Genomic DNA, 27,430 nt, shown 5'->3' with positions numbered 1-27,430 from the left:
TGAAATATAGTTAAACAGTAACAAAAAGGGTCTATTGCAAAGTGTTGAATGCGTTGAAAGTCAGTTATGTCCTACAGTCACTGGGAACCAGACTTGATAACCAAGGTATTCTCCTATTATCAAAGCTTAATATTTGAAATGACTTCATATTTTTTCAATGTTTTTATGACAATTATTTTTGAGATTTCTTTTTTTTTCTCTCTTTTGGGGATGGGAACTTCAAGTATTCCTTGGGGAAATCATTTCTCTACCATGTTTTTGGAAGCATCTGAACTTTCCTGAAAGGTATCTTGCCAAATATGGGTTGGGTCTTCTTCTGCTTGCATATTAAATATAAAGATACAATAACAGTTTATAATGATAAATTGTTTTACATTTAACCTTATCATAGCAAATCTAAAATAAATGATAGATCAGGGAATTGGACATAGACACCCGAACCATGTTCTATGGCTTAAGAGCTGACTTCTAGTGATTTTAGTTCTATAGTTTTCAAAAGCAAAACTAAAATGATAAGGCAAAATTTTTCTATCTCCAGAAGTTCCTGAAGCCAAGGTTAAGTAATAAAATATAGATACAGTGTGAATGTTTGAAACTGAGTAGTAAAATAAAATGCTGAAAAGAGGATTTTGATAGAATCAGTCACTGTTGCCTCTCTTTCCACAGTTATTTCCTTGAAAACTGCTCTAATGAAAAAAATTTGCTCCTCTGAATTAGTCCAGATCAGATGTACAGATGATTCCTCACAAATGTGAGTTTAAAGATAAGCACATAAAAATGGCAGAATTTGCTGTTTAATATTGTAAAGCTGAGAGCTTCGTGATTCTGCAAGCTGAGCTAAGACCTCCCACGTACAGATTACTGTAAGCTCCTAAGAGTAAATGGCTAGAACTAGCTTGAATTGATTGAATGAGGAAAAAAATAATTGTGTAAAGCAAAGGATTTTCCACTCATCTCCTTTTAGTTCAATCTAAACTGATTCAAAGTTAAAACCTTGACTAAAATTATCAGCATTTTCAAATTTCTTCTCTTTTTGCCTTAAGGAACCTAGTAGTCATCTCACAAAACACAGTTTTCAAGTTTTTAGCACAGAAAAGAGGAAGAACGAAGGGGAGCGGCAAATTCTCCTCTGAAACCTGCTCTCTAAATATTGAATATATGGCACTTTACAGGTTGCAACTTGAATCTGGAAGCCAGCATAGTCAGAAACAGAAGTATTATAGTGGAGGTTCTCCAAGGCATTATCAATGGAAAATGGAATAAGTATGTGATTCTTCGTAATAAGTTTTTTTTTTTCATGTTTTCAAGTTTTTCAATAGAAGACAAAGGCAGAAGAAAGCAATAAAAAATGAAACAGAGGAAAGAAATGGAGAGTTAATTTTTACATCACATACAGCTCTATCTACTACTCTCAAATTACTGTCATATTCCCTTTCCCCAGTTCAGACTTCCTTCTAAACAGCTGCCCAAATTCACTGCTTTGTAACCCTCTGCTAGTACTAAAGCATTTGGGGACCATGTCATAAAGCTACATAAAAATCTAGAATGACCTATTGCTTTGGGGGAGAAGGATCAGGAGACATCCCTCAGAAAATTCTGGCAAGCTGTAATATATAGCCCAAATACTGTGTAAATACGCATAGTATGACTTGATGATGCTGTGTTTTGAACCGAAGTTGCCAGAATTCACCCCTACAATTAAAGCATGGGGAGAAGAGCCTGTGAGACGGAGAATCTTTAAAAAGTGCAGCGGCAGTTATGGAATACATAGCTGAGTTTCTGTTTTATCCAACCATTGGATAGAAAAAGTTTAGCTATCTTAAAGTCTCTTGTTTTAAGACATAATTAGAGCTAACTTGGTTCCCTAGTACAGAGATCGTACACGCATGTTTAATGTATATCAAGGGTCCTTAACCTCTTTTCGTCTTCTTTATTAGTTTCTCCTTTTGGTGGCCGGCCATTTCTTAGGGTGACTGACTTACTATGTGTGGTGTGCCAGGTGTGGGGTGCTGTGAGCTTAGATGAGCTCCTTTATAACGGGATTTCCTCAGCTCTGCTGCCACTCACTTATCTATGTCTAAATGAGACTGAATTTGCATAACTCATACATAGTGATGAAAGAGCCTGCCCTCACTCTACTTCACCTTCAGTCATTTTTTGCCTTTTCTGCTCTTTCTGCTCTTTAAATATCAGTCAGTGCTGCAGGAATACACAGGCCAAAAGTATTAAAATGAGAAGAGTTCTAACTAAAAAATGAATATAGATGATTTCCTCTATTTTAGACCTCATTTCTGGGATTATTCAGACTTACTGGGTGAAATCTAGAGGTGACTCCCCATGCAGTGGAAAAGATTCCTGCCAGTTCTCAATCACCAGTTTAGCTGCAGATTCCTTTAGTCTCTTATTGCTTTACTGATATTCTCCTTCTCATCACATCTCTGTGCACTGTGGGTATTGTTTCATCTTCTCATTCTTAGATTTTGTACACTGCACAATTTTTTCTTTGCTATAGGTAAGTGGTAAGATACTAATATGCATTATAATCACATAGATGATAAAATGTTTGAAATTATAATTAAAGCATAACTTTAACAGGAATTGAGTTTAATATGAACAGCTACTTTTTGTCATTTATCAGACTAACGAGTCTTTACTTAAATTCCCTAGGAATTTAGAGACAATACTTCATGTGAAATGCTTCAGATACTTCTTTTTTGCATTAAAGAAGGTAAAATTCACCTGCAATATAATCACAATGATGAGGGGAATCTGAATAAAATTAGCTCTTAATTGCTTTTGAATTCTATACCTATGAAACATAAAGCTCATAAATTCTCCATGAAGTTTCATTTTTTTAATTTTATTATTGGTGGAAGAATTCATAATGGGCATTGACTGCCATACTTCCAATGTTCCAGGCCAAACTACCTACAGTTGAACAAGCACAAAGTAATAAAGCAAAGCATCTAAAATGATTAACTCAGAGTAGGAAGAACTGAATCACAAAGAAAGAAAAATTTTTTTTGAATTAAAATAATTCCAGCTGTGCATGTTCTAATGATATTAGAAAACAAACAAGCAAACAAACTAAACCTCAGCACAATTCCAAGCTTATCTGGAAATCCAAAGACATACAGGTCTCATCTTTTTTTTGGTACTGTCCACCATGGATCATATATGGTAGAGTTTATCTTATTGAAAACTTAAATAACAGTAAATTGTAAGTGAAACCCAAAGGTTTCAGATTTATGACAGCAGAGAATCCCTTCTGAATGTAATTATAGCACTTCCCAGCATTTGTTGCAGATTAAAAAGGACGACAGAACTAGTAGCCAAAATTCCAGGATTTGGAGCACTCTGCTGCCTAGGAAGGATATAATAATACCTATAACAAAAGCCATGAGGATATAATAATACCTATAACAAAAGCCATGAGAAGCCATAGGAAGCCCTTCCTATGTCCTCATTTACTTTTACATGCACAGAGTTCAGTGTGAATGAGGAATGCCCCACATTTAGACACACACTGGAGGTTTCGCAGCTCCTATATTCAGGGCGGGCAAAGTTTTATTTGAGCAGCAAGAAATGGCCTATAATTGTATGAGATGTCTGGCCATGGCCTGCCATTTATTGGGAGGTAAGAAAAGGCATAGTTTTCTTAGAAACATAAAGTCATTCCAGGATGGCATTCCAACATCGCCCATTGTAGAAAACTTTCCCTCACAAATACTAAAACAAATACTAGTTATATTTTGTAATAAAAGTAAATTATGCCAGAACAAAACAGAGTTAAATGTGAACAGAAAGAGATAGGCTTAGTCATAGGAAATGCAGTCATTTAAATCAGATATTAAATAACTGTAACAGAGTGGATTTATTTACTGAGAAAGTTTTAGAAGGATGCTCTAGGGGATCATTCTTTTTTCTCCTGGGTCTCTGAAAGAAGCAACCTCATATGGAAAATAACCACAGCAATTTGATTAATTGAATTGGATGATCCCTATCAAAATGGTGAGCAGACACTGTTACACTGTTACTTATTTTATCATCTTCAACAAAATCCCCAGAAAAACCAAATGAATCTGAAATACTACTTCTTGGTTGTCACGCTGCTCTGATTCAAAGGGAACTTACTTTCTACTGGTTTGTGGATAGCATCAGAATTGCTGAGCTACATCGCTGAGCACAATGTTCTGACTTTCTGTGCAGGAATCTGTACAGATCCCACTTAATCATTTGTAACTGTACCAGCTGTAGCACGAACAATCCGGTGCAGCAGACAAATATATGCTGGGGAAATGGCTGTGGAATTTCAGGAGATGATTTTTTTACGATTTTTTTTGCAGCTACAAGTACTAGGGAAACAAAAAAGATAAACTTACATGGATCAAGTGTTGACCTTTATTTACCCCACTGACCTTACCACAACTGATCCAAAATTTCTGGAAAGTCAGGAAAATTCATGAAAAATAAATATGAAATTCTTATAATAGAACAGATATTCTGACTTTGCAATTGTTCTATAATTATATGTGTAGCAACAAAAGTAAAAAAATAGGGAAGCAAGGAGAAATCTACAAATTTTGATTACAATCTTCTAACCCAAGTAACTAAGAAGGAATTAACACCCCAAACAGGAATGGCCTAAATTTCAGATATGTAATCACATCACACCAATTTCCAGTGGAATCACTGGGTCAAAAGTTTCAAAAAACAATCTGTATCTTTTTAAATCTAATTATACATTTAAAAGGCCAACTGCCTCTTAAGAGACCCTCAGCCTTGGGGTTTTATCGTTCATGTTAATTTTCATTTGATACAGTGTTTTCACTTTTAATAACCTATAATGCAAACCACAGTATTACTGAAATGTTGCCTAAGATACAGTAGGAGTAATTTCCTTCTACTGAAGCTCCACTGGGCTGCTTTACCTACTATAAATTGCTGTTCAGCTGGGATACCCACTAGCATACCTTACTGATATATTAAACAATAACATCACTGCTGGTCTGATTCGTCAACACATTGCACAGCCTATTAGAGAACTGACCTTGTTCATAAATCTAATACATAGCTGAAAACTGCAAGCTCACAATAAGGCAGTGTTATTTTTCCTGAACTTCGGGTAGTGCCATTGAAAACAAGTTCAAGATGTTCAAAGAACACAAGTGTGATGATGAAGAGAAAACTTATTTAACAAATCATTAGGCCATCCATGTTAAATAGACTCCTTTTGTTATAAATTTATTCTTCTGGACAGGATTTGCTTCATAGGTTTTCTATGACAAAGACTCACTGTACTTGCTGCCAGATGAAGCATGCAGTGATAAAGAATGTTATTGAATTACTGAAAAAAGGGTTATCAAATTTATTATGGGAGTTTTTCGTCAATCTAAAGCCCAGCTGAAACTAACTGGAATGGATTCCCTGTCTCTAGAAAAACCTAAGTTCAGTTCTGCAGTGCTGCTCTGGAAAACACATCCTCAATTTGGAATGTAATGAAAATGGATGAAGCATGCATATGAAACAGTAAATTTATGTTTCCTGAAAACTAATAATTTTGAGTTACCAACCTGCACATGAGATACATAGGAAGTACTTCATTTACAGAGTACAAAAACATACCTCGGCAAGGATATGCGCTTGTCAGCACTGACACCGTCAGTGACTGTGTTTCTTAAATACATCTAAAGAGCAGTTTTGACACATACCCATAGTCACCAAAAATGCTCATGTCCAAACCACTATCTGAGTTATTAAGCCAGCTCGATTAGAATGTTTCAAGAGGAAGCACAAGAGTAACACAAAGAGCGATATTTAGAAGTGAAAGAAACAAGTATTAAGTCATGAAAGGAGTGTAACCATGAGCCATAGTTAAATAGAAGAGCTCTAGATATATTTCCCTGGAGAACACACACACTCGTGTGCGCACGCGCACACACACACACACACACACAAAATCAATGGACTGATGTAAGAACGGAGTTTTGATTAGTTTCTGAATTTCTGTCATCCGTCAAGGAGATGTTTTTCTCTGTCGCTATGGATTCTGCATGAACAGTGCTGATATTGGACTACATGAAACCTTAGCTTAGAGAGAACCACAGTAAATGCAGCTGCTCCTTCCTCCCCATTTTGAAGATGAAAGATAATAGCGGTAAAACACCAAAAGTGATTCATGGCTCAGAAATCAAAGTCTCACTGGGAGAGTAAAAACTGAACACCAAAGGAAATGGAAAAAATATAAATCTGAGATGTATAAAAAAAGCCACCTCTCCCTTAAATTCTGTCTTTCCTCTAGTAGAAGTAGGGCACGAGGAAAGTAGACTCAAGGAGAAAGGCAAATTCTGAGCAGAGTAGTCAGTCCGCTTCCCTTGGGGCTTAGAAAGAGCACATGTAAATCAAAATCCTTGGAAGTCCTTGGGAAAAAAAAGTCCTTGGATATTCTAGGCAGGCTACAAATACAGGAACTTAAGAACACCAAGTATTGTCTTAAGGGGACTGAAAAGAAACTTTTGAAAATGTGCCAAAAGTCACAAAAGTAATTTTGATTCAATACGATTATTGATGAAACCTCTGCAGCAATAGCCCAAAGTTTTGTAATCGAAGCCCTCCAGCTTGGTTTCACAGAGGTAATCAGCAGATCCATTTTAGCAGCCTTCAGCTACCACCTCAGGCGGATCTTGGACCCCAAAACAATTCTGCATCCTAGTTAGAGCATTCTCTGGAGGGAAATTCTTCAACAAGATAAGCTCTTTGCACCATGATAAGCCACCACCATACTGTGATTCTAAGAACACAGTCTAACATATTCCTACCTTCCTTTGAAGACAGAACTACATAAAAAGCACGATGCAACACTAGTGAAGCTTCCACTAGAATCCATCCTCAGCTGCAGAATGTAAGCTTTGGTTTAAAATTGAATTATTTTCCTGGCGACATTTATGGTGACACAATGAAATCATGAACAGTGTGAAAAGAACTATGCAGTGGGCTGGATTCCATGTATATCAGATATCCTGGTATAATGACAAGGTGAAAAGGTACAGGTGAAAGGAAGCCACAATCCTCTTTCATTTCTGCTGCAGTTCAAAACCATGTCAGTTAAGTCTATGCTGATAACATCACTTGGAAGAATAAGTTACTATAGCAGTAATAACAACTCTACATTCTTGAAGAATGTTCACTAATATGCAATACCTCTCTGGAAAATGGGGTGAGAAGCAGTTGAGTAGCATTTCTCTCCTGAAAGCCGCAGACTATCCACTACCATAGACTTTCTTCTCAGAAAGTCCACTGCATTATTGCTGACACTCACACAGCTGAAAACGCATCTTAGTTACCCTTCTTTACTGGCATCACATACTCTGCATATGACCTATTTTTACATAATACAACTGAAATACAGTGTTGATCAGGATCGACACTGGAATTTTGGAATGACAGTAAGTGAAACATTACCAGAGGACCCCAGCACAGTAACTCCAATGTTACTGGAGTCCCTGAGGACTCAGCTCCAGGATATGTGCGTTGAGTCTCATGTTTTCTGGGACCAGTTTGCTTGTATTTGTCAAATGTCTCTATGGGTTCCCCAACATGTTCCTGGAAAACTATTCCTCTTTCTTTATGAATTCTGTACCTACTCCCTTTCTAGAGAACGGTCTCTCTCTGTTCATAGATTCTAGAAATCATGTGAGCCCTGCAAAATCAAAAGGTAGCTCTGAGCACTCCTAGTGATTCATCAGAGACTAAAAGAGCTTACCAGCTCAGTGAGCTGTGTCACATCTGCTGATCTGAGCCAAAGGGCTACATGTGAAGAGGTGGCAATATTTTCATTTGCGGTTTAATAATCCTTTGGAAGCCCATCTTGCTGTGCCTGGGTTTGGTTTTATTGCAAGCTGAAGTACTCCTTGTAGGAGAGAACCATCCTTGAACTGGTGTTGTTTGGAGGACATCAAATTGTACATGAAAACAAAAATCTAACTTCTCCTATTACGTAAAACTATTAACAAAATCAAATTCATAAAAGCAGAAATACAGAATTTGTCTAAATAAAAAAGTCTAATGATATCACCCAAGAACTGCTTTCAGACTTGATGCTGACTTTGAACAGTGTCTTGTTCTCTGCATTGTTTTCAGCATATATTTGCTTGAGAGAGTATTTACTAATGCTGAAACTCTGTACACTTTTGTGGTGGCTGTCACATTCTCTGACTCTGAAAACACCTGCCCAGATTAGTTATGTACAACCTCATCTAAGCTTTTCTGGATTTAAAGGTCCTTGGAAAAATAATCAGATATGATCTCAGAATGTATTTTTCCTCATGAAAAAGAGATTGTGTTTAACAATGAGATCATCTAGTACCGAATGGGCTGTGCGGGCCATGTGATCACACTGAAGCTATTAGGACATATGACAATTAGCCTGAGGAGTCTTAGTGGAAATGGAATGGAGTGGAGCGGAAATGGAGTGGGAACAGAGAAACCTCTTCTTTTTTTTGCTTGTTATGCTTTTACTTTTATGTTGTGGAAGACACAGAAGGTCAAAGGTATTCTGTCCTTTATGGCTCTATACAGAGTGTGAAGAGATACAGGGAACAGCTGTACAATTAATAGATACTACTGTTCAAAACAGACACACAGAGAACAACAGGCCAAATGGGATCCAGTCTGAAATGCAGTCAGAGATGAGGCAGAGCTGATTCTATAAGACAAGTAGGACGATCCAGATTTCTTACTGTAGCCTCTTTGCATTACAGTGAAGCAACATAAAGAGATGGGCAAAATCTTTCTGTTACATGCTTGGATAATGTCAAATGCATTGGAGTTGAGGACTCCATGTGCTATTGCATTAGTGTTAATACAATTGTAATGTGTCTGTAAAGAGACTGTAATTACTGTTGCAAAGGTACTTGAAGAGTAAAGATGATATATAGTGGCTTTTCATTAGCCCTTTTTTATATCTTGCATAGGACAGCCTCTCTTGAGAAAAACAGAACAGTCTTTCTTTCCAACAATACTACGGAGTCAAAGGACTGGGAAATGCCAAAGTTTCACAAACACTTTGTTTTCTCTGTTTCTATTTTTGATTCCAGTTCAGCTTAGATGAACTTGAGGATCTCTGCTAATGATCTGTCTTTGCCATTTTGTAAGTACAACACTCATACAGCAATGGCAGGAAGGAAACTTTTGCTTGAAGTCTGGATAGGCTTGACATTTGCTGAAAACCCTTGCTTGATCTTCAGACGCAATACACTGCCAAAATAACACTCTGCAGAATATGCTGGTTATGCACCTGTGCTCCATAATATTGGATAAATCTGCCCTCCTGCTGGGACTCCACTTAGAAAAAAACATGTGATATTTAGAAAGCATTTCTCAACACTAAGCTAACAAATGGAAAGGAAAGACCCTGGATATTTTATCCAAGGTACAAGACAGGCCCCAGGCAAGATTCACGGGCTTTTTGCCACAATGACCAGATGAATATACCAGAATCATCATCATTCTGGTGGAACATTGCACCTTATGCAGATCTTGAGAGGGGTACAAAAGACCTTTTTGTTGATTATTTTTTATGATGTAGATATTGTTTTGTGACACAGTCAAAAATGAAAAATATTTTTGCAACACAAAGATGACTAATCACACATGGCCAAGTTTTCTGATTTTAGTTCCAGCAATAGCCATAGTCCAAGCTTGCCCAAAGCAGCCATAATCAGGTCATAACTCAGGGGAATAGAATAATGAAATTGTCATTTGTGGGACTAAAATAAAATCTAAATTTCTGAAGGAAGAATCTCAATCTAGTAATTTTTGCAATAGGAGAATAATTATAATTCAGCAGTAAGTGCACTACATTCCTAATGTTTCAAGGTTTGTATCAGACAAATGGCACTGAGATGAATGATTTTCAGATTTACTTTAGTCAATCAATAATGTAAGAATGGTTAATTAATGTGGCCCAAATTGATAAATTGATTCTTTAAGAACTTGTGTCTTTCAAAGCTCTCACATTGCTGCTGAAAAGTCAGTTAAGCTGGGTATAGAAGGAAGCAAACTACGTGAGGGAACACATATTTTTACTTTCTTTAATTCCCCTTGCCCTCAAATACCATGCTTTCAGGTTTCTGTTCTTACAGACCACAAAGGACAGCAGCTGTGCAGCTTGTACTCTTACAGCTCTCAGGTACAGCTGTGACTGAGCCTAGATTACATATCAGTGTCTCCAGATGTAACACAGAAGTAGCTGTGAACTTGATGGCAAATGATATTGTAATTCTGATGTGAGAACGGGGACCCTCATGTGCTGCAAAATATTCCTGGACTACTTGTTGATACATCACATGCCACACACAACCCTCAGGGCAATGGGATGTCTTCACAGGACTGGCAGGCTCTACTACCACACCGAGAAATCCTCCTAAATAGATAAATTTTTATTTGACTGGTAAGGCATTCTTACCTTTTCCACCTTCCTTCCAACCAGACCAAAAATCTGTATTTCTTTCCCAGTCTTCATACCTCTAACTGAATTTCATTTACCACCCTCAATAAATTATATGATGATAGCTACATACAAAATATGTGACTGAACTGCTTTTGCTGTGTCAAGAGAGTCAAAATCTTTAGTGTTAATAATGCCATTTTTGATGCATGCAATACATCAAGATATGAATTAATTCTGTTTTTTGAAATCCCTTCATAAATTCAACATTTTGGCTCTTTGTTCACTTTGGAACAAAAACACATTGTGAAATTTTGGAATTTCCCATAGGAATTTTTTCCAGGAAGCTCTAATCAATGGTGAGATAGTACTGGCCTGAGGTACAGCAGCTGTTATATGGGGTCAAGAAAGAACATGAAGGAGAATGTGTAGGGAATGATACGGGATTATCAGAGCTGGGCACTGACAAAGAATTCAGGCTGAGCAGCCAACACCTATAAACGTAAAATAGGAGCTTTTATTAACTGGCATGAATGGGGGTTTATTCTTTCCTGTGAGAAAACTTATACCAGCTTCTTGACAATAATATATGGTCATGGAAGTAAATACAAATATTAATAGGCAAAACTTTTTTTAATAAATCATATCTGTAAGCTCAAACAGAAAATTAAATTAATTGGGGTGTTAGGGATACACTTATTCAGTTCCCCAAATGGCTCTTCCACTCAGTACATTCTAATGAAGACTACTGTCAGCTCTAATGAGGTTTCGTTCATACTGATATTTAAAAATGGCTCACATGCTAGAGATCTGTATTTATAGTAGCACTCATGTTCATGATATGAGGAATACAGGTGCAAGAAAGATGCTATTTGTTATTTCTTAGTCATCAGTTTTAACAGTCTATTATGAAAATGTTTGTCAAAATACAGTGGAGAAAAAAGAAGCAAAAAAGTGACTTGTGATTAGTGAAACACCATAAATAACAAGCATCAAATAGGTGATGTGAAAGTTTGCAAATTTCCCATGAAATTTGTTTCTGCTCAGTATGTATCAGATTCATTAACAAAAGCTGGAGGGATTATTTGTGCTACCCAGAAAGACCAAAAAGAGAAAAACAGGCTAAGTACATTCAATCATATCAGTGAGCAACGGCCTACGGTTTCAAGCATTGGATTGGGACCAAGAAAACTCTCTTTTATACTTGCCCTGCTGAATGACTTTGAGTACACAACTTCCTCTCAGTTCGGATTAACTACTTTAGCTGAAAGCAGAGATAATGATACTGACCTCCTTTATAAAGCACTTAGAAACACGCAAATGAAAAGCATGCAGCTGTAAGGGGGCAGACGAGGGAGGACAGTCCAAGTCCATGTTGGACACTGTTTAGAGCCATGCTGTTCAACTTAAATATATTATGATCATTCCTTCAATAATTTTACATCGCTGCAATCTCATAGGCTGACTTATAATACTCTTTACCTATATCCGAGGATAGACTATGCAAATAGTAGTTATTGTAAATGAAATCAGGCAACCTTTCCTCATTACACCTCTTATAATAGTATCTCATCCAAATATAGACAATGAGTACAATCAGTGTGCCAACAGCGTATAGTTTAAGTTTTTCAAGCATGGCTGAAAAAGGCCTTAAACAGTTGCTCTGCATTCAGTGGTGAATTTCACCCTGTGAAAAATGGATTGAAGGAAGAGTACAATTCTCTTAACTGCATCCCTTCATTTTTTTCCCTCTGAAGTGGAAATTTCATCCATTATACGGATTTACTCTATCACCTGCTGCTCAAACTGGAGGATGTATACCTCCTATTCAGCACGCAACCTGGAAAAAAGAGACTGCTACAGAAAATAACCCTTGTTTTACATGGAAACATCTAGCCCTGATATAGGTAACACTTGATAACCATCTTGTCAAACTTTATACAGCTGTAATCAAAGTTTACGGTGATATGTTTTGCCATTGTGCTACTACTTAGATATATATAAACATAGTTTACAATCATATACAATGTTAATGGCACTGACAACACCACTCAACAAAAGCACAGATGTTGAGAGCTGTTCTTATGCAATCTGTATTATTGTTTATATCTACATAAACTTAGTTGAATAATCAACATCATTGCCATATTTACCATAAAAGAAAGACAAATATCCACATTTTAAATGCAAAGATAAGCCGTTATGCAAGCAGTTTCATAGACAAAATTTCTCAAATCACATCATGCTTTCACAGAAAAAAGTCTCTGAGCAGACAGCTACTTCTCCGAACCTACATGGGGAGTCTACAAAGTCAGCAATTTACAACTACGTTTGCTTTCTACTCAGGGGAAAGTGGAAGAAAAGCAGCCAACTTACAATCTCCTTGACAACGAACGGGACCCACAGATATCTTGGCCTCGGAGCCAGGTCGGTCAATGTCTCCCACCACCACTTGACTCACTGGGAGGTGCTCTTTGTATGACAACATCCCAGTGTCTTTTCTCCTGAATTACAGAGAAAGAGAGAGAAAAAAGAAAGATATATATAAAAATATAAAAATATTTCCCTCCATTATGATTGTAGTCCAATGACCTCATCATTGAAAGAACAGATATGCAATAACCAACACAATTTTATCTTCTAAAAATGGGTCTCAAATGACTTCTATTGTCTACTATACCAATAATGGTGATTGTTTACTAAAAAGCAGTTGGATAGCAGCTACTGTCACATAGAAACAAAATGAGATAATCAGCTTTTGTCATGGCCAGTACTGGGCCAAGCTTGAATTGCATGTGTCTTCCTGCTTTCTAGACTGACCAGCTCCATACTAGCTGGGCAACAGGTCACTGTTGATTTCTTTCCTGATGTCTTGTGAGAGGAAAACAAGAAATACTAACACTTGCTAGAAGTGTATCTTTTTTGCTCCAGCTGTAGCCAGTCACTATCCTGAAGATACAACCTCACATACCAAGCAAACAGTGCTTCCATTGCATGCAATATTTTTAGTATTACATTAATAAAAAAGAGAAAATATGGAATAACTATATGATAAGACTTATCATCTTAGTCCTGTCATTTCTAGCATTAACTGTCTAAGTCCAAAAATCTAAATTCAAGAATCTAACAATGAGTATGTAGTTGCTGCTCAATCCTTGAGTCCCATATGTTAGTTAGCAAGATTCCTGAAATTCAATTTATAGTCATGTCTAGAAGCTCTTCATTTCAACTGCACTGAGCAACCTCGTACCTTTTTCATGCCTAGACCAAATCACTATACACAGATATATCATTTTTTCTTCATCATTTCAGAAACTGATTCCACCTGGCATATTGAGGGCTGTTCCTTCCAAACAGAAAATAAAACAAAACAAATTTAATTAGCTACCTCTCAGTCAGGTGCTTTTTTTTGTTTGTTTTACACAAACACATGGGAAGCCAGAAAGAGCCATACAGGAAAATGCACTCTAAGTACTGTTAACATGATATTTTTGAAGTAGAAGAAAGTAAGAAGCAGCAAAATGAGTCCTGTTCTTCTCTTTTCTTCTTTCTTTCTTTTTAGCTGTGCCTTGCCATGTTATTCAGTGTCTAAAGTAGCCAACTTTTGGATCTAGAAATTAATTCATTTGTTCAACAAGAACATAAGATGAGGGATGAGTTCAGGTTCAAGAAAAGATATTAAAGTGTGTACCATGAATATAATTGGGAATTGGAAAGGACTTCAGGAACCTGAAAGTCTTTTTCATCTCTAACTTGGATGACTGCATGATCTGAATCATTAGATCACTATTAACTGGGAAGCACCGCAGGGATTTGCTTGATCTGCAATAATGCCCAGAGTTTTCCACTAGCCCAGATATGGTGTCTCCAGTCACCCGCCTCATTGAGTCCTTCTAAAGATATAGAAGATAAAACATTTTTTAAAAGAAAAACAACAAAACTAATTAAGAAAATAACCATCACTTTTTAGAATGCCAGCTCATTGGAACTGGAGTCTGTTCTCTGTGGTGGAAAGAGTAATTAGAGATTTAATGACTACAGTTTTGAAAAAGTCAAGTGTTTTTAGAAAACAGAAGAGGAATATTTTCTTAAATGTGTATATTCTTTCTCTTCAGAGCACTTGCCTATCTCCCTGAGCCCTCTGTATTGCTGAGCTCATTAACCGTCTGTGGTTAGACACAGCTATGCTAGATGCCATGCACAGAGGCTGTCAAGACTGCTACAGGGGACTGCTCAGAAAGAAGGAAAATGAAGAGGAGTAAGCACCCTTAAAGGTTTCTCCTGCACATTCTGCTAGGTTGCAGCATACCACTTTTCATCTATAGGTTGTAATGCCCTTTGCGATGGTATCATTACCTTCACCTTGTAGACAGGAGATATAAGGACAGGGAGATTAAAGACTCTCTCTCTCTTTAAGGAAAAAACAGAGTGAATAACACAGCCAGGTTTATAGTCCTAGTGTCCCATCCCTACTAAACACCTGTATCCATGCTACCCACTCCCTTCTAATAGAGGATAAATGTAGGTCATCACTTTACTCTTCCTGAGATTTTCCTGAGATGGGCTTTCTCTGCTGATTGCTACTCTTTCAAAGAAAAGATGGAGACATCTATTTAAAATAATGAATTCTTCAAAGAATGGTAAAAAGAAAACTACTGGCATACCACTTCTTCCCTTCATCTCTCACAAAATGAGCTAATATTTCAGCTACCTATAAGGATGTCAAAGGGCAGTCCTTTTCTTGTCACCAGTAACTTTCACTGCTTTGAAGGAAATAAAAAGGAGTAGCAATGGCTTCCCCCCTCTTTTTTAGTGATCATTTTTCTACTCATTTTAATGTTTTTTTTATATATTTAATGATATGATTACTGTAAAGCTGTTGCCATGACAATAAAACTAAACATTACAGTTGATTTCCAGGAATAGTCTTATTTTCTTATAATTGGTTACTTGTCTCATCTTTGTAGGAAATACTTTCTTGTCTGCAGAGGAGCCATTGAGTGGTGAGGGTACTAGACTGAGAGCTGGGAGAAGTGAGCTGACTTTTCTCTAACAGAACCCATACAGTTCATTTGCTCTTAACAAAAAAGGGATAATGATAGCTTTTGCCCCATGTGCACTGATGAGGCAAATACACTTGAGAAATTGAGTGGCTATATTATGCTTTTCTGAGGTACCTATAGTTCCTCAGGACATACTGATCAGTGCTGACAAAGTCAAAAAAGTTATAGACCAAAGACTGATTATAATGCTTGACTTTGTACTACATACTCAGAAATAATCACAGCTGGAACACTCAATTCCTAGAAGTGATAATGCTTCTGCTGGTATTTAAAGACTTTGCACATTAAGAGGGTGGAGAAAGTCTCTGAAGTTTTTCCTCACCAAAAAAAATCCCCTTAAGAGAATAAAGATTGAATTCAGAGTGTGTCATATTCCTATTAATAGCCAAATGGGAGATGAATGAATCTGATCAAATCCTGTAATTATTACCACGGGATATTGATGAAATCTCAGTGTAATTTTCTATTTCTAATTTCTGTTCCTATATATAAGAGTCTGCAAAGTGCTTCGGGGTCCCTTTGAATGAAAGCAGCGGATATTAGTGTAAGATTTATCACCGTTTTCATTAAGATCATTTACTTACTCTTTATAAGCATTCTGCGGTATGTAAAAAAAATGCATTATGCATATGTCAGCAAAAGACTTATTCAAAGTAACGATAACATTCTGTACTGCTATTAATTTGTTTATATAATGATTTTATATAAACAGACTTCTGATACAGGAGTCATTTATCTTCTCCAATTTTATTAGACATCAGTAAAGGCCTTGTACTTAATTATTAGTCCTGTCCTACACAGAATAACACATAAAGAATGTACAATTAGGAATAGATTTACTTTTAAAGATATGCTTACATGACCCAAGGAACTAGAATTGCTTTGAGAATACAAATCAAACACTTACTGGATCGAACCTGCAGTATTAAACAGGTATTATATAATTATTAGTAGTGATTTAAAGAATATAAACTCCCAAGTATTTCCATTCAAAGGGTATGCAATTGTCCACCTCTCACAAGACCCAACTTTTTAATATCGAAGCACCTTTGCTCTAATCCCTGAATTTCCATAATCTGAGAGAGGTATAAAGCCATTTAGTCCAGCTAATACCTGCAAATGAACATCCGTAAAAAAACATTGTGGATGGTACAGATGTACTAAGTATTAGTGTTTTCTTTCTTCCAAAGATATTTGGCAAGAATTTTATTTAAATTAGAACTGCTAAGAAGAGCTAAAATTACAGAGACTTTAATGAACAATGCAATTTTGGCAGCAGCCTCGATAATCTGGAAGCTAGTTACTTGCAGATATGTAAACTGTAATAAACAGGATTAAAAACAGGACAAACAAAAGCCAGGATTAAAGCAGAACGAGCTAACTTTCGAAAGGTTTTGACAAAATTTAGTTAACTTTTTTATGCACATGCTATGCAGCACCAAAAATGTACTTTTAGATTTACCCTGTTCCTACGGCTCTGCCCCTCTTGCAAAGTGCCAACAATATATGGCAGGCGGAGAACTTTCATTCCCGCTTGAATTGGCTCTGCTCGGGGAGTCAGATGGATCTTCTGCATGTCCTACATGTCTTGTCACCTCACATCCCCCTATACAGTAAGTTGGAGCTAATGACTCACCCTTGATCTGGCTGCCAAGGGCTATTATGGAAAACTTCTCATTACTATACAGGATCATAAAAACTGACAGAGAATCATAACGCAGTTCTAGGTTTTTACCACACTGGCATCAGAAGGGCTGAGGTAGTATTAAATATGCTGTTCTTATATTCCTAGCAACAAAAAGAAGGAAAAGTTTGAACTCTTACCATCAAGATTGTTCTTAAGATATTTCCTACACAGTTTTACTGACTGAAGAGGAGCAATCAGACAGTTCACCCTTTCTTCCACTACAGTATAAAACTATTTCATTGCTAATGTTTGTGGTTTGAGCTTCCGTTTAGTATTGTTTATGATTTAGTCTTACAAGACACTAAGGTCCCGGGTCCCAAAACGGAAGCATGTCTAATCACATACTGAAGTGCTTTTCTGTCTTGGGTCCTCCGTAATCCCCAGCTAGTGGATTCACTCCAGAAATGCAGCCCTGTTTTAGTGCGGTAGCTTCCTCTCCAGCACAGTGGTAAAAAAGGAGAGAGAAAAGTGCCACCACCTTTTGGAATATTTGCTTATTTGTCACATAATCACTACTTTTATTAGGTAAGCAAAGCCCACGTGCAGGTAGAGCTGTTAGCCATAGGCAAACCCAGGTTTGCAAGGGTTCTGTTTCATTTTAGTGGAAAATGCAGATGCAAAACAGGGAAGCAGTTTGGATTTTTTTTTGGAAAGCACTCACCTTCTGCAAATCTGCAACAATACGATCAAAGACTATCTCATCCCAGCACCCAAATTACAAACATAAACAAGTCCATCCTTAGACATCTCTCAGTAAAGAGAAATTATATCAAAGACATGATGCTGATTGTGCGGTAGACATAAGTGATACTTGTTAGAAATTTAAAAAGATTGTATAGATGAAAAGATCTTAATGCATAAGCAGCATATTCACAAACAGTCCCACCAGAAGAACGAAGAACAAAGTTAAGGTTCCCTTAATGACAGTGAACTATGCAAAAAATCATTGGAATTTTCATTTAGCAGAAGCAACTCTCACACTTCAATGTGAACTTCAATGTTTCTTCTTTGCAAATTGACCAGTTTAAGTTAACCATGCTGAGACAGGTTTAATTCACACTTTATCCCTGGGCTAGAGACTTAGCTCTCCTTCTTCCACTTTAAGCACTGTCTATCCTTCCCCTGGCCTTTAAGCTGAAAAAGCTTTAAAATTATATTATAAAATAAATCTGCCCGTTTGGACACCTCTCAAATCTTATTATAATCCTTTAACACTGACCCTCTTAATTAAATCCAGGTTAATTTGAGTTATTACAAACATCCTTATGAGGATTATATGCTTTAGTAGTGATCAGAAAATGAATACTTGATGAGGTACAGGGTATATAATTCATAAACTTGTTAATAAAATTCATAATGTTACTTTTTGAAGTTAATAATGTCTAGATTTTGTTTTTATAAGAATCTTGGACATCATGAGTCTTTTAAAGACAGTGCATCCAAACAACACTTTCCAGTATGATCAGGCATGTGGGATTGAACTGAACAGTTTCAGCTGCCTGGTGATAAGACTCCATATCACTGTGGAGTTTATGCAAGAGCTTCTGTTTTGCAGTTAAGAAGCTGACATGAAGCCTGCTCCATTTCTTTCCCTTTTCTCTGCTTGGTGAGAGATGAGACACAGAATCTGTGGAAATTCAGAAGGAACCTCAAAATCCAGAAAATATACCAATGATCTCACGTATCACAAAGGAGATTTAGATAGTTTAGATTGGTTCTACAAGACTCTTGCTTGAAAGCATTGCTGGACTTTCCTCTCAAATGAGAATGTCTGAGAAACTGAATAACCACAGCAAAAAGCAAATACTGGAGATGCCTAACTGGGCCACCTGCTCTTTTTAACAATAGAGCTCAACTTCAGGGAAAAATCTGCTTTTCCAAAGGATTTGTTCACATTTTCCTTCCGACGAAACAGTGGAGATGGGGGGGCTTCTCCTTAAAATTGACCAACTCCTCTTAAGAACTTCAGTTCTTTGGAGTTTCTACACAGGAAAAAACCCAACCCTCTCTCCCCCCAAACCAAACAGAATTTGGGGCTCTTCTTCATTTAGGGTCCAGCAGCTCCTCTGACTTCACTGTTAGTTTTTCTTATCTCCATACCTAGACATTTTAGGAATGGAATCTAAGAAGCCTACCACAGTGTAACTGATCTCTAGTGCCTCAGGATCTTTGCATCTGTCACAATTTAATCTAATTTTTTGTCTCAGTTTCAGAGTCTGTCACATAGGACAGGAAAACAGTGTGATATCTTCTTTGGGAGAAGTGCTAAAGCCTGTACTGCGGTGTCCCTTCCATCTTGGGTGATTATGAAAGCAAGATTATTTGTGATTCAGCTGAAGCCAAGAAAGTTAAAGTTTTCCTCTGGAACTAGGGCCAAAATGGGCTGCTACTAGAATTTTGCAAACAAATTCATGTTGGACTGGGCAAACAGCTTGCCCGAAGAACATTCTTTTTTTTTTTTTTTAGTTAAAATTTTCCCCTGATATTTTCAAAATAGTTTGATTCTTTTATCTCAAAATATTTCAAAGTTCAAAAGATCTTTTGAAAAATAAAAATAAAGCAATCCCCCTCCCCAAATCCACAATGCTAAAAAAAGAATTCCAGTCCATCTTTAACAATTTTTAAATGCTTTGTTTCATGATGAAAACATAAGAAAAACAGGTTCTAAATAGGTATAATCAAATGAAGGACACAAATTAAACAGTTCATTCAAATATTCAGATGGTTTAACCTGTTCTAGAAAGTAAAATGCCTGCTTCCCAATCAGTGTGACAGAGCAACCTGCATCCATTCCATCATCCATTCACAAATTCTGAAACTTCCAATGAAACAGCAAACTACCTCAGCTCAGAGGAAAAAAAACAGGAAGAACCCTACTGAGTATTACCATCTGTTTCAAATATTTTCTAATTTTATAACCCCAAGCATTTTTAATTACATTTTTTTTACATCTGAATGCGTTATACTTAACATCATGACTGTCACTAGTAGGAAGTGTAACATTTTACTGTGTGCACACCAGAAATGATTATCTAATGAAATGTATATTTTAACATCTGTACTATTGTGTGTATTACTGCAAGATTTATGCAGATATATATGATGAATTCCTTGCAGTTATCTATTTTACTAATTATCTCAAGCATTTGGCTCATGTATCAAACCATCACACCAAATGTGCTTTTGGCAGGATATTTTAAGGCAGAGGGATCTGTAATGGAAGAAATATTAAAAATCTCAGAGCAGCAGCTCGGAGGTTTCATTTCTTGGAGCTTTTGACAGCTTTGACAGTTTTATTTCATATGACTGAAAGAGCTAAATAAAAATAATTGAGTGTGGCATGGCAAAATAACAGATGGTTATATTTAAGGCTGACTTCAGCCCATATATGCCTATTGACTTCAATAGGGTACTAATGTGCACTGGAACATTTAATGAAGTATGTGACTTCTTGCACTTAAGAAATTTCAGAAAAGCCTAGTTCTTTAAACATCTATCTTTCCTCCAATACTTTCACCGGAAAACTGGCAACTTATCTGGATCACTTCTGCATTAGGGAACAGGAGCTACCACAGTCTTTCTTCTAGCTACTTCAAGAGTGTACACTACTCTGCACAGCATATTCTAGCTTTTGTACTTGTTTGCCTCAAAATCTCTCAGAAAGTTTGTTTCAGCCCTTTTCTCCCCATTTTTTCTTTAACTCTCCCAAGTGTTTCCTTGTGGAGTTCATCCTTATGCATCACATCCATGGATATCCCTCCTGCAAGACTGAAATCCACAATGAAGCTTGGCCGTTTCCTTCCTTCCCTCACTTCACTCTTGCCTCCTTAGTCTCCATCTCTTGATTGCTCCATCTGCCATGTGTGCAGTTGCTATCTTTATTTGCAATCTGATTTACCTCAATGTCTAGAGACCAATATCCAATTTAACATATAATCTGTCTTCTCACAGGGAAATCTAATCAATGATTATTCAATGAAGGAAGTTCATGAGGAAAATGCTGCTGTTCCCTTTCCCATAGCTAGCATTGCTTCACCCAAAAGCAGCAGGGTGAACGTGAGTGCTGTAATATCGCTCACTTCTTCAGTTGCTTCTGTAACTACAACACCTCATAATTTGAGGACAAATGTAGGCAGGACATTTGATTAGATAACCTCACAAAATGGCCTTCATCCATATGATAAGTAGGTCTTCCAAATTTACATCTCCTGGTAAGCATTTTTCATGCATGCTCTCTCCTTTGTCTTTATGTTTTAAACTCCTGTTTCAGTTGGACTTGTTTAGTCTTAATATAGAGGATATCTGAGCCCTTTTAGCCTTCCTTTTGGGCTTCTTTAAGAATAGAGGTTGTTAGTAAGCACAAAGCTGTCTCACCTGAAAAATGTTATACTCTGGTGTACTGGGTTCTACTTTCTGTAAAAAATTACATCTTACTTCTGTATCACAGGTGACATTTTGGGAAACACAGAAAAATTACGTTACTTGCTAAACATCACATGGGGCATAAACATACAAGATGCCAGTATCTCTGTTCTAAATAATAAACTAAGTAATTAAAAAAGAGACAAAAGTTGGGGAAAAAGTAGTCATATGCTATTAAAAGTAAAATTCCAAGAGAATGGACTATTCAACTATTCATTTCCTTTTCTGTAAAGGCCCCAACCCAGTCTGGACTGAACCTTAAGAAAATTTAGGTACTATTTGAGTCTATTTTTCAGTAAGCGCTTTCTATTCTGCTTGAACTCAACTTTTAAATATAAAAACACAACATCTTATTTTCTGTATCTACAAAATGCTTCAGTGCTCATTCTTGAAATACTATATTTTTTACAGTATTACATATGACCTAATCATCTCCTCTCAGAAGACCCAAGTCGCCTGTCAGTCCTGGTTCAGAGGTAGCTATCACACTGTACTTCAATTTTCTCTGCAGTCCCATCCTGCAGCCCCAGGAGAGTGTTTCCTATTTTACTTTTGCGGGTGAGGGGAAGGAGGGAAATGCACAAGAGCGATGATTCTCTCAAATGGTTGCTTATCACAGCAGGACACAGGGCCAGTGGTACCGATTCCCTATTATGTGCCACGGAGCTTGTACATATGCTTCTGGCTTCTCACTCAGCATGAAGACTTCTTAACCTGCTGCCCAGAGGAGGAATGGGTGAAATCATTATTTTTTCTCTTCAAACCTACCTAATAAATAGATTGTTTCTAACTGTAAAATAAATGCTGCCTTTTCCTAACTACTTAAAAACATCTTTTCATAATATAGTGAAGTCAGGTTAATGCTGCTGCTCCTGCTTTTTTTTTTTTAAAAGAACCATGACAGTTAGACCCTTAAAATTAACCTGTAACTTGGAAGAAGATGGGGAACAAACAGCTTTTTTAAACATCAAGCTATGCCAAAGCCAAATGGAAGAAGAAATTTACAATAGCCATGGCTAAAAACCACAAACCTCAAAAGAAAATCCAACAAAAGACCTTGAAGGATTATCTACAAATTGTGCTATAAACATAATGCGTAATGTTGCTACATCTACTGAGGAAAAAAAGTGGTGCCAATTATCATGAAAGCTCTTTAGTTAGCAGAAGAATTAAATATCCATCTATACAACATTTTAAATGCACCCTCATTCATCACAAATAATTATTTGGAACTGTCTGCTCTAAGATGTACAAGCACATTTAAAGCAATGGTGCAGCACACAGGTAATTAACAGATGTCTTTTTTTTCCATTATGTAAACACTTCCCTATAAAGCACAAGCAAAGCATGCGTACTTGTCACTTTCCCTCTGCTTGTAAACACAGACATATGTCTGTAAGAATTAATTTCATTTCAATCAGTCTTTTTTAAGTGCTTTTATAGATGACCATGTTCTGGAATGAAATGCTACCTGATCCATGGGTTAAACTTTTCATGGCCTTTCCATGTTTTTATCATACCCTTACCTCTTGTGTGTGTTTGTGTGTGTATATACTCACACGTATATATTGTGTCAGTAACAGGGGAAATCAGAAAGGACACGAAACAAGGGACTTGGTGAAGTTTTAAAAAATTGTATTCCAGCAATATGTGCGACTGTGTCACATTCAGAGGCAGATGGCTTCTGCAGTGCTTTAGCTGGAGAGTCTCTTTTGCAGGCATTGCACTTACAGCATTATGAGATAAGGGAGTGACTGAGAGCAGGACTCAGGCTACTGGGAAAGTATTGACCTTTTATACTCACTTGTTATTAAATACTAGGCCAAATCCAGAAGCCCTTGTTTAGAAAAATCTCAGACCATTTTGCTGCAATTCCACTGACGAGAATAGCAAGTGTTCGTCTAGCATTTTGTTGGCTGTACTTATACAAGATTAGTGACCTACTCATTAGCCACATTAGTCCACTTTATTGCTTCCATGGATTTCCACTATCCTTCTTGTTAGCCTCTTCTCTTATTACATATTACCATTCTTTCCTTCCTGAAATAAAGTTAGCAGAATTCACCATTGATTTCCTAATGCAGTACCCCCTGAGCTGAACCCTTCGTTTCCTAGCACAATCCTTAAGATAGATGATGACCCCCCAGATAAAGAAATCTCCCTGTAAGACTTTTTCCCTTGCTGCATGCTGCCGTATTAGTGCATGTGCCTATTATGGCCCTGAGTGCATGGACTGCAAAAGCTCTGGCCCCGGGTCTCCAGCAACCCAAGACAGTAGTGTCATGGCCAAAAGAGGAGGAGGATGAAGTGGGCGTGAAGTCCTAATTCCCCTCTAACCACAGGAGCGGTGCCTTTCAGGATGCCAAGCAGTCCTGGGCGGGCTTTGCCGGGAATCTGACTGTGAAGCAACCAGGCCACACTTCTCTGGTCTCTCAGGCAGGGACTCTGATATGCTTTTATCAGCATTAGGTAAAGACAGAAATTAGCATGTAATAATTTGGATGCAGAGGCCTAGGGCCCAGAGTGTCTGCAGCTGGTGCACACAGGGCCCTGACAATGCAGTGCTGCACTTTAATAGAATAAATGTTTTAATTTACCAACTGTTGATGTATTTTTTCTTTCTTGATGGCTTAAATGTAGTTAATTCAGATGCTTCTTACTTTAAAATGAAAGTCTATGAGATAAAAGTTGCCCCACGGACCTAGTTATACTGGGAAATCTATCACTTCAACCCGTGAGTGAAGACCACACAGACAACACTTGCAGAGGCTGCAGTAACTGAGGACAGCTCTGTAGTACTGCAGGCAGCCACACTGTCTGATCCTCTTCAGAAACTCATCACATCTCGATTTAGAAAGCATTTGTCTGCTCTGCCCCAGTACTCATCTGAAATCTGTTCCAGAACTGCTGCAATGGCTAGAAACCCTGATTTCCACATTTAATACATGCATAAATAAATGATTCACAGGCCATTTCTTTTTGTGCTATCAATGTTGGTTAGCATAAATAGTTCTTCCTTGCTCATGTTTACCAGAACATATTTTCAGAGAAAATGATACCACAACCTTTTAGCATGGGAGGATGGAATACAACACGGACTAAGCCACTGTCAGATGCAACTAGTTTGTCCACATAACGCTGTGCAAAGATTGTAGTTTGGCCTTGAAAAGCAGTCTGGCTGCACTGGCAAGGATCATGCCTGGGCAAATAAGCCTTGCTAAAAGCCTGCTGGAAAATGTAACAGTCAAAGAAACGTCCTATGAAATCACAGCAATGGTCCATCCACCAGCAAGGGCTGATGGTGTGGATAGGAGCTGCTATTCAGGCAGGCCTGGCCACTTTTTGTCATCCATTCACATTTCGCTCCCCCATCAGGCACCATCATTGTATTAAAAATGTTACTGGGCACATTCCTGCCCGGGGCTTATAGCATCCATTTATGGACCTGTTGTTCCTGAATCTGTTGAATCTGAGCCTAATGATGCTGTCTGCCTGCACTACCTTCTGTGGCAGCAAGTTCCAGAAGTTTAGTACTGGCAATGTAAAGAAGTGTTTTTTTTGTCATCTGTTTTAAACTGACCTCACACCGATTAGCTTTGGGTGTCCCTGTGTGCCATGCTCCAGTGTACTGTGCAGGTATGTTTGTAGTTTTCTGTTGTATATTCATATCCCTTCCTTTTCCTCCTACCAAATGACAAGAAGTAGCTCTATGTGCACTCAGCAGCAATACCCAGTCATCCCAGTTCCTTCTGAGCTAGGAATGACACTATCTGAAGGAAGATCTTAAGAGCACAAAACAAGCCAAAATAGATCCAATGAGATAAGTATAGTTTATGCATCTTTAAGAAAGGGGAGTTCAGAAAAGGAAGGGTACACACTCTTTTCTAAGGTCTTCAGAAAAAAACCCAAACAAATATTGCTTACAAACAAAAGTCTGTTTTAAGATATAAAGGACACACAATAGATGCAAGGACGTCTGCAGATATATTCTTCAGCTGTATCAGCGTACTATATATTGAGGTTATAAAGGTTTATACATGATCAAGTGATCGTAAGTTTAATACATACGAAGCAGAAATTGTAATCGTATAAAATCATGAGGAGGTGGGTGCTATAAATATTATAAGTACATCAGCAGAAGATTCTTTAGAAAGTTCTAAGCAAAGGTAGGTATGAATGACCAACTGATCTATTGAGCTCTGTAAGAACTGAACCACTTAGCCTAACCTTCACTAATCATTAGAGAAATGTGTAGTAACTCCTAAAGGATTAATGCTACCAGAAAGTGTAACAGTTTAATGTTTCTTGAATTACTGAGTAACATACATTCTGGCAACAGGAGTAAGCATCAAGCAGTTGATTCTTCTTAAAAAAATATCCCTGAGATCTTTAAAATAAGATTTTTTGAGTTTGCTTTAGTTTCCTACAAAGAAAGAAAACATATGTTTCATGTAACCTCAAAATACTCTGCTGTTCTGTTTACAGAGGCAACATGCAATTTCCATCACTCAGTTTATGCTGTGACAAACCTCTTGCAATTGACTGCATTCCCCCATTTCTCTTTCTTGCTCGCTTCCTTGACTGGAAGTGAAAAAAACAAACTTTAGCAGAGTAGGTTAGATGCTAAAAAGAGAAACTTTTAGTGCCTCCATGAGACTTGCATTTTCTTGAGATGAAGTCTTTTCTAAGGAGTTGCAATTAAAATAAAAGTCAGTATGTATCATGAAAGCTCTATTATACACTATCTGAAAAAAAATTGGGGGTGGGGGTGAGAACCCTTGAGATCAAGTAAGCCATCTTGTTTTCCAGAAAATCCTGACTGACAGTAGAAAGGGCTTCAAATTACTATTCATTCAACTACCCTCACAAATACTCAGTAAAGGTAAAATAAGTGCTGGTCCCCAACTGATTGCCTACAGAAAAATGAACTATAGTTTATGACAGGCCTTAATGTCAAACCAGATCTTTGAGGTCTTTTTGGCAAGGAAAAATTGAGGATATTTATGTGTATAGATGACAAGAATACCTGCCCCAGCAGCTAAAACCACATTATGAGTCCAGATTGACAGAGAAGATGAATATGACATCACAAATAAAAAGTTGATATAGTTCCCCAACAAACACAGAAATATGATGAAGTGTCAGTTTGCATTCTTCACAGTTTTAGTGGCCATCTCTTTTGCTACACAAATAATGGCATGCAACAATGGTCATAAAATCTCTTGCAGAAACTTCAGCCCTGAATCCTCTCTCTCCAAAAACTCCCCAACGGTAGAGAAATGCAGTCCCCATTCTCTGAACTAAATGTGCATTTCAATCGCCAATAATGAAAAACAGAATCAATGTCTAAATGTTTTGCATATGTCATCCCTTGAATAAAGCTGCATTTCTTCTAAATGAATCCATGTAGTCTATATCATTAGAGATGGGTTCAAAATATGCATATATAATCCAAATATTTTTGCTCCAGTGTTTAGCAAAGTCCATTATAAAAAGCTCAAATATGGTATTTCAGTCAAACTAACTTGGGAGTTTTCAGAGAGGCTGAAAGAGAACATTCTACACTGTCGTATTTCTACACTGCCATATTTCCCCCTGTTAAAACAAAGCTTTCTCTGTTTGGCAAGACACCTTCTTCCTGCTTTGCCAAAAACAAAGGTGCAACCTGTGTAGGTAGATAGGCGATTGAGGAAAAAGTGGTGGTACCACATCTGAAACTTCTGTTCAGGTCTGGAGCTAGATAAAGCAGAACTGTTAGTTCTCCGACTGCAGTAAAGCAACAGTTTCATGCTACTGTGTTAAGGGATTCAC

The 27,430-nt window shown here is 37.4% G+C and overlaps 1 protein-coding gene across 1 annotated transcript in view; it reads right to left on the bottom strand.

The window, feature by feature from the left end:
• Positions 1 to 27,430, bottom strand: part of CNTNAP2 (contactin associated protein 2) — a 1,147,482-nt gene that overhangs the window by 175,343 nt on the left and 944,709 nt on the right. The window contains exon 15 of the mRNA XM_064506638.1: positions 12,824 to 12,951. Coding sequence (XP_064362708.1) covers positions 12,824 to 12,951 — 128 coding nt within the window. The remainder of the gene's footprint in view (positions 1 to 12,823; positions 12,952 to 27,430) is intronic.

The sequence above is a fragment of the Dromaius novaehollandiae genome, chromosome 2 (assembly GCF_036370855.1).
Source record: "Dromaius novaehollandiae isolate bDroNov1 chromosome 2, bDroNov1.hap1, whole genome shotgun sequence".
Classification (NCBI taxonomy): domain Eukaryota; kingdom Metazoa; phylum Chordata; class Aves; order Casuariiformes; family Dromaiidae; genus Dromaius; species Dromaius novaehollandiae.
Note: the sequence above shows the minus strand (reverse complement) of the source record. Positions and strands in the feature narration are given on the sequence as shown.